This window comes from Pteropus vampyrus, unplaced genomic scaffold, assembly GCF_000151845.1.
Source record: "Pteropus vampyrus isolate Shadow unplaced genomic scaffold, Pvam_2.0 Scaffold36, whole genome shotgun sequence".
Taxonomy (NCBI): Eukaryota; Metazoa; Chordata; class Mammalia; order Chiroptera; family Pteropodidae; genus Pteropus; species Pteropus vampyrus.
Window position 1 is genome coordinate 6,026,553 of NW_011888817.1, and position 18,902 is coordinate 6,045,454.

An 18,902-nucleotide genomic window follows, 5' to 3' on the forward strand; every position below is an offset into this window, starting at 1 on the left:
TATATCCATGTGACCCCTGAGCCTGTTTCCTCATCTGCGAATGGTGGCTAATCATAGAACCAAACTCAGGACTGGATTATTAATAGATGTAAATACATGTGGCATTCGGCAGACATTACTATTATTTCTCTCCAGCAATGACTGTGAACTCCTCCAGGACAGGGATTGGTCTTGTTCATGTTTTGTTGCTGGGGTCCTGCCTAGCAAAGGGCCCTTCATAGAGTTAATACATAGTAATTGTTTGCCAATTGCAGCAGTGATTCCTAGCTCCCAGCCTCTTTCCCCATCCACCCCCTTAGTAAGTCAGGGGGTCAACAATTTCCTGATGGGAGAGGTGAGAACTCTTTTTCTCTCTTCCTCTTGTTTCCACATGGAGGCACACCTGCTGCCAGAGTTTCTCAAAGGGGAAGCTGGGAGTGGGACAATTCCTCATTGCACAGGTGCATGGCAGGTTGTTCAGCACCTCCAATCCCTCCCTACTCCATGCCAATAGGAGCCCCCAGTTGTTGTGACAAACTGAAATCACATAAAGACTTAGCAATCCACTGCACACAGACTAAGAGGACATCAGTAATGAAGGGGACATTTTGATCTCCAGTTGCCTGTCTTCTGTATTCATCTCTCAACTCATCCTAAACTCACATGGGGAAGAGCATCATTTTGGGGTGTCCTAAAACACCCCTTGGGTGCCTCGTGCTCAGTAGGCATTAGGGTACTTCTCTCACGTTCCCCTCTTCCCAGCAGCCAAAGCAGCCCCACTCACTTCCCACTGACCACCATCCCGACCAAAGGAAGGGATTTTCTTGACTCAAGGATTCATATTATCATTTTTCTTATTTACAAAATCAATAAACAGACACATGATTCAGAGAGGGGGTGAGCCCTCAGCAACCCTCCCCCCCAGTCCCTGGGCTTGGACCCCAGTTCTGGACTACAGCATTCAACAAAGTCTTTCCCTATCTTTGCAACTTACAGACATAAGATAAGGGGTGAATTCTGGGGTCCCGGACCCAGGGTGGGATGATGGGGTAGTAAAGCAGGGATGAGAGATAAGTGAGGGAAAGGATATACAGTTTTATAAATAACTAGAGAGGGTATGAGCATTTCTTTTTTTGGAGGAGGGAACAAGGAGACTAGACACAGGTAGTGGCCTAAGTTGGAAGGAGAGAAATAGTGCTCGAGGCTAGAGGGAGTGAGGAATGATCTCTGAGCCTCAGTTTGCCCATCTTTAAATAAATGAGTTGTCCTCGGTGATATCAGAGTAACCTGCTTGCTCTGACATGCTAGGACTCTATAGGGTCCTAAGCCTGGGGACTGTGGGACCAGAGCCCTGGGGATTAGAAAGGGCTGGTGGGCAGAGAGGTGGCTGATGCCTAAATAGGCTATGTCTGATCTCCAGGCTGATACTGGGGTTCTGTGGATGTGAAGAAGTCTTCCAGGAAGGATTGCAGATACTCGAAGGTAGGTCTCTCCTCTGGGTCCAGACGCCAGGTCTGCAACATGGCCTCGTACAGGGATGCTGGGCAGCCTGAGGGGCACGGCATATGGTAGCCATGTTCCACCTGTTCCAACACTTCCCGGCTATTCATGCCTGGAGGGTGAGACTTCATCAGTCACGGGGCTTAGCTCCTTCCAAAGAGGCAGCCAGAAGAAAGTCCTTCTCCATGACCACCCTTCCATCTCCCCATTCCTCTACAAACCTGGGTAAGGGACTCGGCCCTTGCTCATGAGTTCAGTGAGCAGGATCCCAAACGACCACACATCTGACTTGATAGTGAATCTGCCATAAAGGGCAGCCTCTGGGGCTGTCCACTTGATGGGGAACTTGGCCCCTGGAGAGATTGGGAGAGAAGGGAAAGTTAGTGAGGGGGAACAGCTGGATTTAAAAAATGGTATCTTTAGGATTGGGGACCCTGAGCATAACAGAAAGGACCACTATCAAGCCAGCACTTACTATGTGGCTAGTATAGTGCTGGACACTTTATAAACATTGTAATAATTCTCATAATAATAACATCTAACATTTATATGGTAAGTCTTCACTCAATGCCACTAGGTTCTTGGAAAGTGTGACTTTAAGTGAAACGATGTACAATGAAACCAATTTTACCCTAGACTAATAATAGATATAAATAAGAGTGAAGTTCCTGCAGCATATTTCTGGGTACAAAATCATTACCAAACTTCTAAATAAAGATCCAAAACACTTCTAATAGTAAACATTGAAATAAATGTGAGCTATACATACATTAAAGAAAGACGAATAAAAACAAGTAAGATAATTATTTTCCAACCCGCTTATTCCAGTTCAGGGTAGAGGTGGCCTAAGCTTCTCCTGGCTGCTCAAGGCCCAAGGTGGGACCCCCATCTTGAACTGGATACCCTTCCATCTCAGGGCCACTCACACCCACATTCTCAGACTGGGCCAATGTAGACACGCTCATTCGCCTCACGTGCACAGCTCTGGGATTAGGGAGGAAATGGGAGAAAACCCATGCGGACACGGGGAGAACATGCCAACACCACACAGACAGTGACCCCAGTGGGAAATCAAATTTTTCGCTCGTCAATGTTATAACAAAACGATGTTGAACAAAGCGACATTATTTGAGGACCTGCTGTATAGCCTTTACTACATGCCGGGCATTATTTTAAGTGATTTACATGCATTAATTCATCTAACTCTCACGAAAATTCCGTGAGGTACATGTTACTATTATCTCCATTGTACAGATGAGGAAAAGGAGGCACGGAGTAGTTAAGTAACTTGCATAGGTCACACAGCGTATATAAGTACTTAGAATTCATACCTAGGCATTCTGGCTAGAGTTCATGCTATCACACTTTATGGTCTTTCCCTTGAGAATTATAGCAGTACTTGGCACACAGTGGGTACTTGATAAATATTTGTTGGCTGAATATTTTCATTTTACAGATGAGAAAAGACAGCTCACAGAAGTTAGGTGACACCCAAGGCCACATAGCTGGTAAGTGGAGGAGCCGGGATTCGAACCCAGAGTTGACTACTACACTTCATCAGGATCGGAGTGTGCCAGATGGTTTGGGGTGGGGAAGGGTTCCTGAGTATGTAGGGCCCCAAGGTGGGGTGAGGCAGGGCACCTTGCTGAGGGTTGTACTCATCATCCTCGATGAGGCGAGCCAGGCCGAAATCAGCGATCTTGCACACCAGCTGCTCCCCCACAAGGATATTGGCTGCCCGTAGGTCGCGGTGGATGTAGTTCATGCGCTCCATGTAGGCCATTCCCTCAGCCACCTGAGGGCCAGGGTATGGAGAGATGGGAAGACCATGGCTTGTTTGACAGATCATTTGAAAAACCAGCTTTCCAGATGAGGAGATTGAGGCTCAGAGACTGGCTCAGTGCCCTGCCTCAAGGTTGCACAGCAGTGGGTGCGGCAGCACGTCCAGGGGGGTAGGGTGGATGTTTGAGGGCACAGAGATTTGTGGGAGGTTAATAGGAGAGGGGCCTGAGAGGTGAAGGCTGCTGTCCCAGTTTACCTGGGCTGCCATGTCCACCAATTGGGACAACGTCAAATCCTGGCCCTCCCGGCGCCTGAGGAACTCCAACAAGCTACCTGAGGAGAGGAACCCAGAAAATCATCATCAAGACCCTACCCCTAGCTCCGGGCCAGCCTTCTCTTCCTCAGCCTCGCCTCTATCCAGAACCCGTCTCCTAGAGCTCGGCCCCGCCCCCTGTTCCCAGCCCTCTCGTTTTGATCCACCACCACTCAGGATCCCGCCAGGTGCCTCGACGTCTCACAGATCTCGCCCAGGCACCGCTGCCACAGATACCCCGATTCTGTCCACAACTCGTTTCTTCTCTGCCTCGATCACTCCTCCCAGACACGCCCCATTCAGACTCCGCCCCAGACCCTTCCCCATCAGATCCTGCTTTCGCAAGCCCCACCCACGAGCTGACTATCCCAACGCTAGAGACTCCGACCCCAAAACCTGATACGGCCGGGTCTAACTTGGCTCCGCCCCCACTCCCAGCACTCACGCAGTCTCACTCTTCCAGACCCTTATTCGGACTCTGTTCAACGTCTCCCGTCCCATAACAGATTGCCACCGAGGTGCCTCCCCCAGACACCCACTTTAACTTCGCCCGAAGTCCCACCCCCCAGATTCCACCTCCCGCCCCCGCCCCTCACCGTGGCTCATGAACTCGGTCACGATGTAGATGGGCTCCTCCGACACCACGGCGTACAGCTGCACCAGCTTGTCGTGTCGCAGCAGCTTCATGATCTGCGCTTCCTCCAGGAAGGCCTTCGGGGACATGGTACCCGGCTTCAGCGTCTTCACCGCCACCTTTGTGCTGCCGTTCCACGTGCCTGCCGGGCGCCGGCGGCTTGTCAGAACCGGCTTGCTGACAGCCCAAGCCCTCGCGCCGGCCCCGGGCCCCGGCCCCGGCCCCTGGGACTTCCGTACCCAGCCACACATCCCCGAAGCAGCCGGTGCCCAGCCGGCGCTCGAGCGCGATGGAACTGCGGCTGATCTCCCAGGCGTCCTTGGCCAGGCCCAGCGTTTGCGGCTTCATGGTGGTGCAGGCTGCAGTGAGCAGGTGGCACAACCCGTCGTTCACCTCTGGGGAGCGGGGTGTTGAAAGTCACAGGTGGGCCAGGACAGCCCCATACATTCCTTATCCCACTCTAGCCTTCAAGAACAGTTATAAGGAACTAGGCCACAGGCGAGCTCACAGGCCAGGGTAGAAGGGAACCCCGCCCACTGAGTAGGTGAACATGTTGGTGCCCAAGAAAGAAAGTGGCACCAAGAGGGAGAGATAATCCCTATAAGGATTGGGGGCCTTCCCATAGGAGGTGGCCTCCATATGGACCTCCAAGAATAACATGGGATTCTGACAGGTGGAAATGGAGTTGAGGATTCCAGACAAAGATGTAGACATGCGGCTTTCGCCCTTCCATGCATCTCATTCTTGCCCTAACCAACCAAAGCAGAAACCCGGGCATGATTCCCACCTTCCCTTCAACCCTCACAGCCCATCCAGGTCTCTCCTATTCTGCCTCCTACCCAGCTCAGACATTAGGGGGCACCATTTGGCCATAGATGGCCTCAGGCCTCAGTTTCCTCTGGAATCCTACAGAGCAGTGTCCTGGGTGAAGAGACTTGGGTTCTAGCCCGGGACAGCCACTCCTGTTTTGGGAGAACCTTCCCTCCTCTGGGCCTCAGTCTCAGTAGGACCCATCCTCACCAATGTAGTGCTGCACCAGCTCCTGCACGGAGTCAAACTGGGCCCGTGTGGTGATGTAGTAGCCACCTGTGTCCAGCTTGCGGATCTTGTAATGCTTCACGTGATCACCTCTGGACTGGTTCCAATCCCGAATGGACAGGGAGTATGCGCCTGTGGGGAAGGGTCATCTTTGGACCTGCTTTTTTCCTCGCTCCCAGTCTGGAAACCAGGAGATGCCCCAAAAGCTAGGGACTCTGAAGGTGAACAGCCACATCCCTTGAACCCAGTCCCTGTCTTAGCTCTGCCCCTCTACCCTGTCCCAGTCTTGGCCCTGACACAAGCCCCACCCCACCACTCCTAGCCCCACCCTATAGGCTAGGCTGTCCCTGTCCAGGGCCAGTCATGGTGCAGTCCCTACCTTTGGTGGTCTCGCTCTCCCGAATGAGAAAGGCTCCCTGGGGATTGCCTGGGGAGAGCAGCTGCCTCTCTGCATCCTTTCTCCCAATCTTTCCAAAGTACCACCTGTTGGGAAGAGCCAAGAAGAATCAGGTATATCTGGTTCAACCCCCAACTCAGCCTCCTGGGTAAAGTCACCTCACAATCCAAGATTCAATGTCATCACTCTTAAAAGAGGACTCATACCTGCTTCACAGCCTGGTGTTGAGGATCATAGAGAAGGGAAATTAGAATGCCTGGCACATAGTAGGTGCCCAATAAAGGTTAGACTTCTCATTTCCACTCTTTGGGTTTCTCTTGAACTAAAATTGCTAGAAACCCACTACCAGTTACCTCATCAGGGTGCCACCAGTCTATTAGTCCATCTCATTACTGGCCCTCCATGAGTTCATTTTACAGATGAGGAACTTGAGGCTGGGAGAAGGGAAGCTCATCATCAAAGCTAGCTGATGAGCTCTATTTTGAAATCTTTTGCCACCCACCCTAGTTTTTTTCCCATCACCCCAGGCAATCACTCAGATCCCTCTCACCACACCCACCCCAAAACCCTTTCCTCCTTTGGTTTCCAGAATGACACCTTTTCTTGCTTCTCTTCCCTTCTTTCTGACTGCTCCTGGCAGACTCTGACTGCTGCTTCTCCTTCACTCTCTTGAATTTGAGTGTTGTCCTAAGTCTCAACTCCAACCTCAGGCTCCAAGCATTCCTGCTCTCTTAGATAGTCTTCCTGGGACTGTATTATAGCCTCAAACACAGGGGAGTTGAAGTGACCACAGGTGCCATAGGAGACTGAGATGTCATTTGATCACTACCTTGAACCATAACCATCTTGGGCTCAGTTGAAAGGAGCATAGTTTTCAAATTAAGGGAGATGGCAGTCTCAGTGAACTCTGGGATTGTCCATCCAGACCTGGGTTCTAAGCACAGGGAATAGGGATAGGCATTGGCAAACGGAGAATCCAGGAGGGTGGCAAGATGGAGAAGGAGGAACTGTTGATGGACTATGAAGACAAGACACGTTCCCAAGTTTTTTCAAAGCCCTGCCCCCACCCACACTCATGACATTAGCTACTTCTTAATAATTAATCTAATAATAACAGCATTTATTTTGTGTCAGGCTTTGCTTTAATACACACATGTATTCTCTTAATTCTTATAATAATGCTGTGAGGTAAGTAGTACTATTTTTTTTTCAATTATAGTTGACATTTAATATTATTTTATATTAGTTTCAGGTGTACAGCATAGTGATTAGACATTTATATAACTTACGAAGTGATTCCTCCATAAGTCTAGTACCCACCTGGCACTATACATAGTTATTATAAGGTAAGTACTATTATTAACACCCCCCCACCCACCCCCCTCACCCCGTTAGAGGAGGAAATTGAGATACCTTGTGGTTAAGCAACTTGCCCAAGGCCACAGGCTCTTAAGCTATGTTGCGGGAATAGGAACTCAAGCTGTCTGTCTGTTCTAGGGCCTGAACTCTTAACCATGACACTGTTCTTAATGACAACACTGCACTGAGTGCCTCTCAGGGCTTCATGACATTGCCCCCAAGATGTGGACACAAGCACGAACCCCTCAAACCTCCCAACTTCTGCACTTTCACCCCTTCTCTCCTCCGTGCCTCCTCCCACCCTCTCCAGATGAAAGCCTCACCCCCACTTGAGCTCTGGATCCCGTCCACTTCCTACTGCTCAGGGACACCTCTCCCCCACCAACCAGCCCCCATCTGTAGTCTCTCCATCCCACCAACCTGCACATATGCCTACATTTCTTCCTTCCCCAAAGGAAACTGTTTTAAGCCCTATCTTGCCATCAACATTCTGCTGTATCTCTCGTCTTCCCTTCACTTGAAAAAGCACTTCACATTTGGGTCTCTACTTCCTTTCCTCCTACTCCTTCCCAGGCTCTGCTGTCTGGCCTTCACCCTACTTTACAAAGAGAGATCTCTCACCAAGGTCACCTCCATTGCCAAATCCAGTGGCAGCCTCTGATACTCCCTCTTTTGTTTCCTGAAACCTCTCCTCCACTCTCTTGCCTGCTCTGACTTGGCCCGGCTTAGTTTTCCAGCAGCTCTTTCTCTTTCAAGGGCAGCTTTCTCTCAACTTGGGTCCTAGGGCCAATCTCTCTCCTTCCTCTTCCTGCATTCCCCTACAGTTTTAATTATCATCTCCACTCTAAGGAGTCCCAAATTTCCACTCTTTCCCAGGTATTCCCTCTGCAAGAGCCACATCAAACAAAGAGCCTTAGAGCCAATTAGGAGAAAATGCTCCTTCCTCTGGGCTAATACAGAGGCATGGTATGGCATGGGCTGGGCGCCTCTCATGCTAAGTCCGACCTAATCTACTTGCTGGCAGTCTCCTCCACCTGAGTATTCCTCTCCATGAACCTCAGCCCAACAAGTTCCCACTCCCAAACCTGACCTGCTCCTGTGTACCCCACTTTAGCAAACGGCACCATCACCTAGCCAATTCCTCAAGAAGACTTTGGGCTACCCCGGATTCCTCCCACTTCTGATACCCCAATGGCAAATTAGTCACCAACTCCTGGTGACTCTCACTCTGCAATCTCTCCAATCTTTCCTTTTCTCATATATGTATGTATATGTGAGGATTATTTTTTTAAAAATTATGATCTTCAGTTTCCTTATTTGTAAAATGGGGACAATAGTAATATCAACAGTGTTATGTGAGAATTAAATGAATCAAAGTAGGTAAAGTACCTGTCGTAGTATCTCAATTATATAAAGATACTCCATGAATGATAATTCCCTGCCTCCTCAGCACAAGTAATTCTGAGCAATGCCCCCCTAGAATTTGTTTAGCACTTTACAATTTTTTAAAGCTCATACACTGTTGTTATCTCTGAGAGGAAATACATCTAATGCTTAGCAAATGCAGCCAGATTATCTGGGTTCAAATACCAGCTCCACCTACTTACTAGCCATGTGAACTTGGACAGGATATTAGTTCCTAACCCCGTTAATACATAGAAAGTACTTTAAATAGTGCCTGGAAGCAGTACATGCTAGATAAGTATCATCTACTATTATTGTCATTATCTTCTTTCATTCTCACAATGACCTTAACAGAATTATAGATAAGAAGACAGAGTGGAGCTACGTCTTGCCCAAGAGGTGACCTTGAATCTGGACTCCAGAATCCTATCCACAGGGTTGGTCTCCCCCAAGTCCTCTACTCACTCTTCAGCCTGGATGGAATCCACAGGGGCTACGTAGTTGCTGGGAATGTAGCCCGTTTGTCCGGAGCTCAGGGACCGAGCCTCCCACCAGTCACCTTCACTGCAGGCACAGAACAGAAGATGTCAGTGACAACCCAGCCTCTGGGACACCATGTGGCCAGAGAGGGCCACAGAGAGGATCAGGTGGAGACTGGCCTTGCCGATCCTTTACCTTGGACACACGCACCTCAGGGCTTTTCTCTATTCCACCCCCAGCCACTGCAGCTGCCCCCAGGAGACTGTTCCCTGCAGAATGTGTTTGGGGACATCTGGGCCTGCTGGTTTTCTCCTCTGGCTCCTCAGCTGGGCTGGGGTTCGGGTAGGCAGTGAACAGCTAAGTAGGTCACTTCCCCACTATACGCCCCCCTTCAATGGCTACATATTTCTTTCTGGATAAAATCCAGACTCCTCATCATGGCTTAAGAAGCCCTGCAGACTCTGCTCCCACTCACCTCTCCACTTTGCCCTTTCTCCTTTCTGTACCTCATATTTTATGATGCACCGAGACTGAACCAGTTGGTGGTTTCCAGAAGTCATCATTTATTCTCATTCTCTCTCACTCTCTCTTCCTCTTTTCTCACCACTTCCTTCAATATGTATTCATTTTTCTAGTCTCAGTTTGGAAATCACCTCCTCCAGGAAGACTGCCCTGATCACCACTACCCTGGAGACCACGTTTGGTGTTCTTTCTGTGCCCATAAGTTCCTCATACTCTCCCCACATCGTAGCAATTGCTCAGGGTTGTTATTGTCATGTTTCTATGTCCCCAACTAGGCTGGAGCTTTCTGAGGACAGGGACCGAGCCATGACTTGAGCTGGGTAGTCTGGTCACTTACGTGTTGTTCAGTATGTGGAACTTCTCACCCTTGGTGAAGGTGAGGTCATCTTCTGTTCGGGCCTCATAGTCATACAAAGCGATGAACAGGGTCACCCCAGTCCCTGCAGAGTTAGGGCTACTCAGCAGAGTAGGGCACGGGATGGGGCTCCAAGGGGGCTGTACCTCTAGAGTCCTGTTCCCCAGCCAGGTGCTGCGCCTCTCCACTGCTGCCATGCCCTACTTCCCAGAGGCCTTCTGAGTCTAATTTCTGATTCAGGCTTTACAGCTTGTCCCCTCCCCCACCATGGATTCAGGACATAAACCTACAAGCTCATCCCTCCCACCACGGGAAGTCCCCAGTTCACTGATTTCTCCTTTTCCCCACAGAGAAGACTTCACATTTTACATCTGTCCTCAGGGTCCCTCTCTCACACTGGGACAGAGCTGTCTGCCCCTCAGCCTGGGGTTTCTGAGGGTAGAGCTGTACATACTCCCTCAAACTGAATGCTGAAAGCAGGGCTGTGTCTCCCATATCATACTGGAGGTTTCTAAGGACAAGTCCACGTCTCCCCTTCTCCCAGGGTCCAGGCAGTACCTGCTATTAGCCTACTGGACTCACCTGAGATGCCCCTGATGGTGCCCCCATCGAGGAAGGCAGGGCCGGTGGGCTGAGGGGAGAAGTTGTTGTAGTTGGGGATATGGGCAAAGGAGGGCACAGACTGGGCCTGCGTAGGGTCAGGGCCATAGCGGTCTGAAGCCCCATAGCTCCTGAAGTCCCCTTCTAGTCCACCATCCTCCTTGGGCCCTGGCTCCAACTTCTTGCAGAAAACACAGCCCATTCCAGGTACTCTGCTAAAAAATGAGGGCATGCCTCACTCAGAGGCCCCTACCAGATATGCCACTCTATGCACGTATACCTGGACATGTGCGCGCATGTACACACACACGCACACGCTCACACAGGCATGCAGCTTTCTCTCTCAGGCCTGGAGTGGGGGGTCCTCCCCAGTGAAGGATAAAAATGAGGCATAGCCACCATTGGATCTACCAGCCAGCTGCCTGAGTGTGTTTGGAGAGTATGTGTATCTTCGGTAGGGCTGGTTCTCTGCCTCGAAATGTTGCTGTGCTTATTTATATATTTTTGCCTCCTATTGCTTCAGTATGTTGTATTTCTGTTACTCTTTCAGAGTACTCGTGTGTCTTTTACATGTCTCTAAGTATTTGTGAGTTTGCTTGTGGGTATGTCTGTGTGTGTGCAGAATGTTTGGGTGTGTGTACATGTCTATGCAGGTGATGGCTCTGTGTGTGTTCATGTCTTATAAGTGTGTGGATATGTACATGTTTCTGTGCAAGTGTGTGTGTGTGTGTGTGTGTGTGTGTGTGTGTATCCCTGTGAATGCAGGTCTGTGTGAATAGTTGCCTCTGTGTCTGTGTGTCTTCATTGTGTGCATGTACCTAGCTCTGTGTGGGAGGATATGTGCCTTTCTGAGTGTGTATTTGTGTGTGTGGGTCTGTGGAAGTACGTGTGAATATCTATGCGTACGTGTGTGTGTGTCTTTCTGTGTCTGTGCATGTTATGAATTGATGTGCATTTGGCGTGAATGTGTGAGGGCTGTGTGCCTGCACCTGGAGATTCCCTGCAGAGAGGGATCAAGGCCATTTCCTGTTGCGGGTCCAGCCTCTGGTCTCTCAAGCTGCCTCATTCTGGCTCACCCATCTGTTACCTAGCAACAGGGTTCTTGTAGGAAGAGGGGTTTGTGAGGAGTTGTGGGGCCCAGGAAGGCCACCCCCATCCCGTTTGGGGTCTTGAAAGCCCTCAATTCCCACTCTCCCCACTCACCCCTCAGGCTCTTACTCTTTGGTCAGTGAGGCTGCGACATGGTCTTTGGGAGGGGCCAGAGACCTGAGAGCGAGACAGAAGGACATAGAAGATGAAGGTTCTGCCAATGTTCCTGCCAGCTAGCTGCCAGCTCCTGCCCTCTTCAGGAAGCCAGAAAGCCTGGGCTCTGCCCCAGCATGACTTCTGCGTTTATTTTCCTTCCCATCTCCCCTGGCACACTTACACATCCACCCTCACACAGGACACGCCACCCACACTGACTCTCTCACACTAATATCCACTTGACACACCACCACACCACCACATACAGTAACACATACATGCCAGGAACTGTCACACACCAACACTCACAGCATACACTTGCATGAGTGAGCTAACTAACACCACCACACACCAAAACAAACTAACTCTCACAGGAGCCCATGCTCTGATGCACAGCATGCACATGCACGCACAGACACACACACACACGTACACTGGCTGCCTCTCAGGTTAACAGCCTTGTACACTCATAGTTTAGTGTTAGACCCGTCTCTCTAATTGGATTTCTATCAAGTCATAATCAGCTCACTATTGGACTGCCAGTCACTGCCTCCTAAAAACAAGTCTTTCCTTCGGACGCTGCCTCTGCTCCCTGCCTGGCCCCGGCAAACCCCAGCAGCCCAGGGCTGCATCTGGTGGTTGAATGAAGGTGGACACCTACCTCCAGAGCTTGCTCCTATCTTCACATCAGGGAAGGGCCCAGGTCAGAAGTCAGGGCCACCAGGATCCCTTGGGGAGCCCCTCTATGAGCCAAGCCTTTGCTGGTAGCTGCGTCCCTGAGCAACAGGCTGGCAGGCCATTGAGCAAGGGCTCCCCACACCCTGCCAGAAACTCTGCCATTGCAACACTCTGAGAGGAACTGCTGGGGAGAGAGCGCAGTTTCCTAAGATGTGAGGGGAATGGAGAGTTGCAGGGTGGGGCCAGCCCAGTAAACACTGATTCCCCGCAGAGGGGCCTGAGGGTCTTTGCCTTGCCTTTCTCGACCCCCAAGTCCAGTTCGCTTTATGGATATTTTCCACCTTTTCTCTCTATGGGTCTTGCCGCTCCTACCAGGCACCACTTACCTCTTCCAGGAGGCCTTTCTGGATCCACCAAGTTAGGCTGCCTAGATGATGGCTCTGTCACAGCAGTGCCCTGACCCCCGCTCTAGCCTTACCAGCCCCTGTCACCCTTCACTGTAACTGTTCTCCCCTGGAAGCGGGGGCTGACACTCATGTGGTAAACTGTGAGGCGGGCTGTGGTGAGAAACCTAAAATAGTCCCTGTTCAGCAAGCCATCCCCGAGACCTTCGCTTCGGGACCCCTCCCCGGGGGTGAAACCACCGTGTCTTGCAGGGCTGGTTAGGGCCAGGGAAAGAATGGAGGTGGGGGGTGGCCTCCAGGGCTTTTAGGCACTGAGGGGACAGATGGGAGGGTAAGATGAAAACAAGGGTTACAGGGTGAGAATGAAGGTCTTCTCACAGGAAGACATGCACATCTCGAATGGCAGATCCACACAGCCCTCCTGACACATTGTGAGACACGCGTATTACCTCAGCTACACACAGCGCCTCATGCAGAGGCTCTGAGCTCCTCTGTACAGATTCACAGACACATACATCTTCAAGGATATCCACACCTCCATATATACACACCTCCAGCCCTCACCCATCCACACACACATGGTCTCTCCACAAGAACAGCATATACAGAATTTATAGCACTATGTGCCAGCCACCACGTTAAACATTTTACTTATACTATCTGTTTATTCTCATAACGACCCTATGAGGTAAGTATTATTTTATTGATGAGGCACAGAGAGGTTCAGAAACTTGCCCAAGGTCACAGAGTTAATGTATCCTGGCGTTTGGCTCCAGAATCTGAATCACTTCTTTTCATTGCCCAGTCACAGACATGGATAATTACAGCCATCTCTAAAAGCATGCACAGATGCATGAAGCCCTACAGGGACACAGAGAGATATACACAGCCCTTTCCTGGTGGCAGACCGATACAGAACTCCTCTCTATAAGAGATGCAAACTAATACAACCTCTTGGATCTCCACCTAGATACAATGTTGTCACTTGGCTACATATTACATCTATGTTGTCAAATCAACCAAAGGAGAGCCCTGACTTCAGCACACCTGGAAGGTAGTGTGGGGGAGGGGGTTCAGAAACTGTCAGCTTCTGAGAAGGAGGCAGAGGGCTCTATGGGCTGAGGAAGAGCCCTAGCAGGTCTGACACCATGGTTGCAGGCAGCAGGGTCAGCTCTCAGGGCTTTGCACTCCCAGGCCTGCTGGGTACCAGAGCCTGGGGCTGGGCCTGGACCTCTGAGTACCAGCATGTAGAGGGGGCGGGGGGATGTGGGGTAAGGGCATGGGGCACAGGGTCTGGCATCTGCCTGGCCCAAGGCAGTAAGGAGGCCGCACTGAATGTGACTGTGTTCTTTGTCAGAGGAAAGAGATGAGGAGAAACAGAAAAAGAAAATGCAGATACAAAGAGACAGAGATTGAGAGATACAGAGAGACCTAAACACAGACAGACAAAGAGAACCCCAGTGTGGTGTGCTAGTATACTGACACTTTAAAAAAAAGGTCCGATTTTTAGCATTTACTGATTTCCATGGTGTAAATAATCCCACCATAGCTGATTTCAGGTTACCGAAGTGACTTCCTGAACGCTGAGCTGGAAAGAGATTCAAAGATTCAGCTCCCCAGAGCCAGCACTAGCTGGCTCCAGCGCTTCACTGCCAGAAAGAAACAAAGAGAAAGAGACAGAAATGAGAAGTAGAGAGACAGAGAAAGACAGAGACAGAAAAAGAGAAAGGCAGAGATGAAGTCAGTCAGAGACAGAACTAAAGACACAAAGATAGGAAAGAGAGAGCGAGCAGTTTGGGTCCTCTCCACTCAGGCTCCTGCATGAAAATACTCCTCACCCAACTCTCTGTCCTGGTCTACCTCTGATCCCAACTAGTGCCGCCAATTCTTTGGAGAATTATTTGATTTCCTAGAAATCTGGGTGGCAATAACTATTAGTTTAAAAATGCTAATGTACTGAATACCTCTATTCAGTGCCTGGCATTGTACCAAGCAATTCCCATACATAATTTTACTTAGCGACCCTATGAAGTGAGTTTTATTATTATCCCTATTTTATAGATAGGGACCTGAATCTGTTAATGAATAAAAACACCTCCTGAACATTTGGTTGACAAAAGTTGGCTTCCAGAGGCTCATCTGGGTCAAAATCAAGTTGTGGGTGTCAGAGCTGAGGTGCAACCCTGGAACATGGTGCTGTGGCCTTCAGTATCTCCTCTGTGTGGTCCTACCTGACTCTGGGACCTTGAATGAATGACAGCCCTCTGAACCTCAATTTTTGCATCTGTACCTTCTGTGCATTTTTGGGGAAAGGCATGAAGAAGTGTGACTCTTGTGCAGTGTGCAGAGGCTAAGTGAGGCTGAGAACAACAAGCAGCAAGGCCAGAATGGCCCCTAGGGACCGTTAATCAGCACCTCCTCTTGTGTGAAGGGGGAAGTGCCTTGCTCGAGGTCAAATAGCCAGATAGGGTATTCAAAGCCAGGACTATTAATTCAGGTCCAGAGTTCTGTTCCTGGCACCGTGGCTGTGTTCTCCAAAGCCTGAGCAGGAGGTCATGCTGTCCCTGACTGGTGAACATCATATTTTCTACCCAGTTCCTGGCCAACTGGACACACCATCGCTGCCGTATGGCAGCTGGCCACCCAGCGGGAAGCCTGCCTCCCTCTCGCCTCTACGCCTGGACATAGGAGCCCCCGGCTTACTCATCCTTTCTTGAGGGCTACACTTTCCAAAGCCAGGGCTTTGATGTAGACCCAGGATGTTCTGTCCCTCCCCTACACCCTGCCCCAAACTCTGCCAAGTAATCTGTAAGATCTGGAGACAGGTTTAGGTGCAAATTCTACCTGGTCTGACAACTAGCTTGAGATATTGGGCAAGTCAGTTCACTTCTTTGAGCTGTAGTTTGTTTGCCTAGAAAATAGGAATATAAATCTTTACCTCATGAGGTTGCTTCTGAGCATCAAATGTGGTCAAGCCCCTTAAAGCAGCAGGCACACAGTAGGTAATTCAGTGAACTTTCACTTCTGCTCCATTCCTTAATTGGAAGGCCCCTCCAAGGCCGAAGGAGGAGGAGTGGCAAGGCTGAGAAGAAAGAGAAGTTCCTAGGGCGAGGTGGGAAGGCTGCGCTGGCCCGGCTGCCTGGGGGATTTCACTAAAAGGGAACTGGGACTTTGGGCAGCAGCAGGAAACCACCATCCTGCAAGAGTTCCGGCTTCTCCTCAGCCTCTGGGCTGGCCAGGGGCAGCAAGGGCTAGAGGGGCAGGACCCAAGTTTCGGTGCCACGGCACCCCATACTTCACAAGACCTGACCTCCTTCCCCCCTCCCCCGATGAAAGTCTTCCATCCCTCACTGAGACCCTGCACCCCTCATGAAGCTCCAGTGCCTTCACGGAGCCCTCATCTCCTTCACGGAGGCCCCCACCTCTCATTAAACCTTCCACCATCTCACACCAGCCTTTCTTGAGGGCTTATCACTCCCCACCCCTGAATACCCAAAGGCTAAGACGTAGCCCAGTCTGACTCTACCACCCTGGTGGGGCCAGGCATGAGGGGTAGGGTGGGAGAAGGGTGGGGGCAGGGGAGGAGGGAGGAGACCTATCTTGACCATGCTGGCTTTACCCTCCATATGGTCCTGAGGGTGTCAGCTGAATTTTCTCCACTTCTTATAGGTAAAAGTGGTTTCTCATTTGTTATTGAAAACACACCCATCAGCCTTTAGAACAGAGCTCTTTAGGGACTCAAGATTCTTGGGGGCTGGGAGGCATGGGTGGTTCAGGGGTTGCTGAGGAAATACGAGTTTAGATTCCATAGTGTGACTGGACAGGAAGCCCCCTCCCTGGGTGCTACTTTAGGCCAGCTGAAAGGGCCCTGACTACTCCTTCCACAGGTTTAGTGTCCTAGCCTCTCAAAGTATGGCCACTTTCTTTTCCACATCAGCCCCAAGTGGCTGCAGAAAACACTGGAATACCCACACATATGCTCATACACTCATGCTCATTCACTCAAAGCCCAAATCCTACTCACAAACACTCTTATACCTTCACTCACAGCTTCATGCTCGCTGGGGAGCAGGAGCCAGCCAGGAAGCCCATGAACCCCATATTCTACCACTCCCCTCTTACCCACTTCCCTCTCCAGAGGGCTACATGGGATTTGGGAGGGATGCAGGGGAACTCAGACCTCAGCTCTGGCTACTACATTCAAGGACAAGATGCTCTGGACTTTGGGTCTCTACTGCTGGCTCTGTCAGCCATTGACTCCCAAAGCTCCATCTTCCCATCTGTGAAGTGAGAACGGAGCCCTGCTTTTCTACGGCCACTACCAGCACGGATGAAAGGAGGCAACAGGACTCGGGGTCACTGAGTTTGGCACCACGGGGGTTGGGGACAGGTCTCAAACCTACTGACTTTCCCTCAACAGATTACAAGCATTTATTAGCCGTCGACTGTGTGCTGATGTCTGGAGGCCCTGTCAGGCTTTCTGGTTATCCTACATGTTTTTGAGAAGGTGAAGGGGAGGCTCCCCGGGATTAGGGACAAATAACTCTTAACCCCTCCAGGACACTTGCCAAAAACTGCTTTCTGCACCTGATTCTTATGACTGGGGATGGGCTGGGTAGGGGCAGAGATTATTTCCCTCCGTAATTCACATAAGGAAAATGAGGCCCAGGGAAGCCCCATAGCTTGCCTAAAGTCACACAGCAATCAAGGGCCCAATTTGGTCAAGTCCCTGAGACTGCAGATTACCCACTCCAGGATCCCTGAACACGGAGCATCATCCTCTTACTCCTCTGTTCAGTAGCGGGCTCCCAACTGAGGGCCCAAAATGGGGCGGAGCGTGAACCAAAGGGGCTGCGAGGGCAATGCGCGCTATAGCAGCCAAGCATGGAGTTCTGCCTCTCCGCCCTCTTGTTGCCATGGAGACAGCCCCTCCCGGCAATCATGGTCAAAAGCAGGATATCCGTCGGGGCGGCCAGCAATTCCCGGATCCCGAGAGGAACGTAGACTGAGACCGCCACTGCGGGCGGGGAGGGGGCACCCAGCGAGGCCCATCCCTGATGAGGGCGGGTACTTCCCCAGGAAGCCGGGACTCACGCCTCTAGCGCCTCGAAGGTGTCCTCTAGCTATCCGCGACCCTCCCACCAGTGCGGGCGCAGGAGGGTCTATCGGGCTGATTCTTGGTAGCCTCCGCTTCCCTCCTGGCTACAAGCTTCACTCTTCTGGGCTACAGGATTCACCCCCGACTTCTACCGGTTCCAGATAGGGGGACTTGATGGACCCCTGGGATTTCGCTTCACAGTCTGCATCCTCCAGAAATAGTTCTCCTTGACCCCTTCCAACCAACTCCCTCACCTGATCCTCAGTCCCATCATCACCCGATTCCCCTCACTCAGACCCCTCAGCTCCTCCCCAAACCCTCACTTTCAAGGTCCCCTCAATTTCTCCCCCAGCCTCTTTAGGGGGTCTCCTTAGGTCCTTCTGCCCGACTCAGGCCCAGTCCTAAATTCTATCAATCTCGCTTTACAGGTTCCTTCCGTTTTCCCCACCAGGCTTTTTTGGGGGGTCCCATATTCCCGTAGTCTCCTCCCCGCATTTTGTCAGTCTTACTCTCCAGGTCTCCTCAGTTTTCCTTTTCGGGGTGGGGCCCCTGTGGCTCTCAACTCCCTCAGCTCCCCTCCCTAAATTCAGGTTTACCCCTCCCTCTTCCCCGAGCCGTCCCTTGGGGGCCGCGGGCGGGCTAGGGGCGGGGCACCGCACTGCCCCTCCAGCCCCACCTGACTGTCGCCTACCTGGTCCCAGCGGAGGCCGCTTCTAATAGACCCCAGGGCGAGCCAGCCGGGCTCCCAGACGCAATAAGTACCGACGTGTGGGTGAAGAAAACTGGGGTGCTGACCGCCGCCCGTTCTGGGCAGGCAGGAGGAAGCCGTCTCGGACGTCTCTTATTGCAGCCGCAGCGACGCGACGGCGGTGGCGGCAAGGAGAACTTGCAGTCACGCCCCAGCCCCAAGCCAGCTGCTTGCAGCGGGGAGGGGCCCTCAAATCCCTGGCCTGCCCGCCCCCACTTCCCGCCTCCCCCGGGTTACCGGGGGTCGGCTCTCCCAACCCTGTACCTGAACCCCAGCTCCTGTCCGCAGACCTGAACTCCCAGCACGGACTTCCTAAGGGCTCCTGCCAAAGGGGCAGGTTCCTCCCCTTAGAAGCATCTGCTCTTT

General features: G+C 51.3%; 1 protein-coding gene across 3 annotated transcripts; it reads right to left on the reverse strand.

Annotated features, from left to right (window-relative positions):
- Positions 1 to 882: 882 nt before the first annotated feature.
- Positions 883 to 18,609, reverse strand: FGR (FGR proto-oncogene, Src family tyrosine kinase). Of its 3 annotated transcripts, none has more exons than XM_011357708.2 (13): positions 18,480 to 18,609; positions 11,582 to 11,629; positions 10,346 to 10,578; positions 9,746 to 9,848; positions 8,872 to 8,970; positions 5,626 to 5,729; positions 5,229 to 5,378; positions 4,448 to 4,603; positions 4,171 to 4,350; positions 3,518 to 3,594; positions 3,121 to 3,274; positions 1,701 to 1,832; positions 883 to 1,591 (listed from the first exon to the last, which is right to left on the reverse strand). In XM_011357708.2, the coding sequence occupies exons 3-13, from the start codon at positions 10,563 to 10,565 to the stop codon at positions 1,383 to 1,385; spliced, it is 1,584 nt and encodes a 527-aa protein (XP_011356010.1). In that variant the 5' UTR covers positions 10,566 to 10,578; positions 11,582 to 11,629; positions 18,480 to 18,609; the 3' UTR covers positions 883 to 1,382. The 3 variants fall into 3 exon arrangements, with proteins under 3 accessions (XP_011356010.1, XP_011356009.1, XP_011356007.1); XM_011357707.2 differs by having other exon boundaries at positions 11,567 to 11,629; XM_011357705.1 differs by lacking the exon at positions 18,480 to 18,609 and adding an exon at positions 12,270 to 12,462 and having other exon boundaries at positions 11,567 to 11,629.
- Between the last annotated feature and the right edge of the window lie 293 nt (positions 18,610 to 18,902).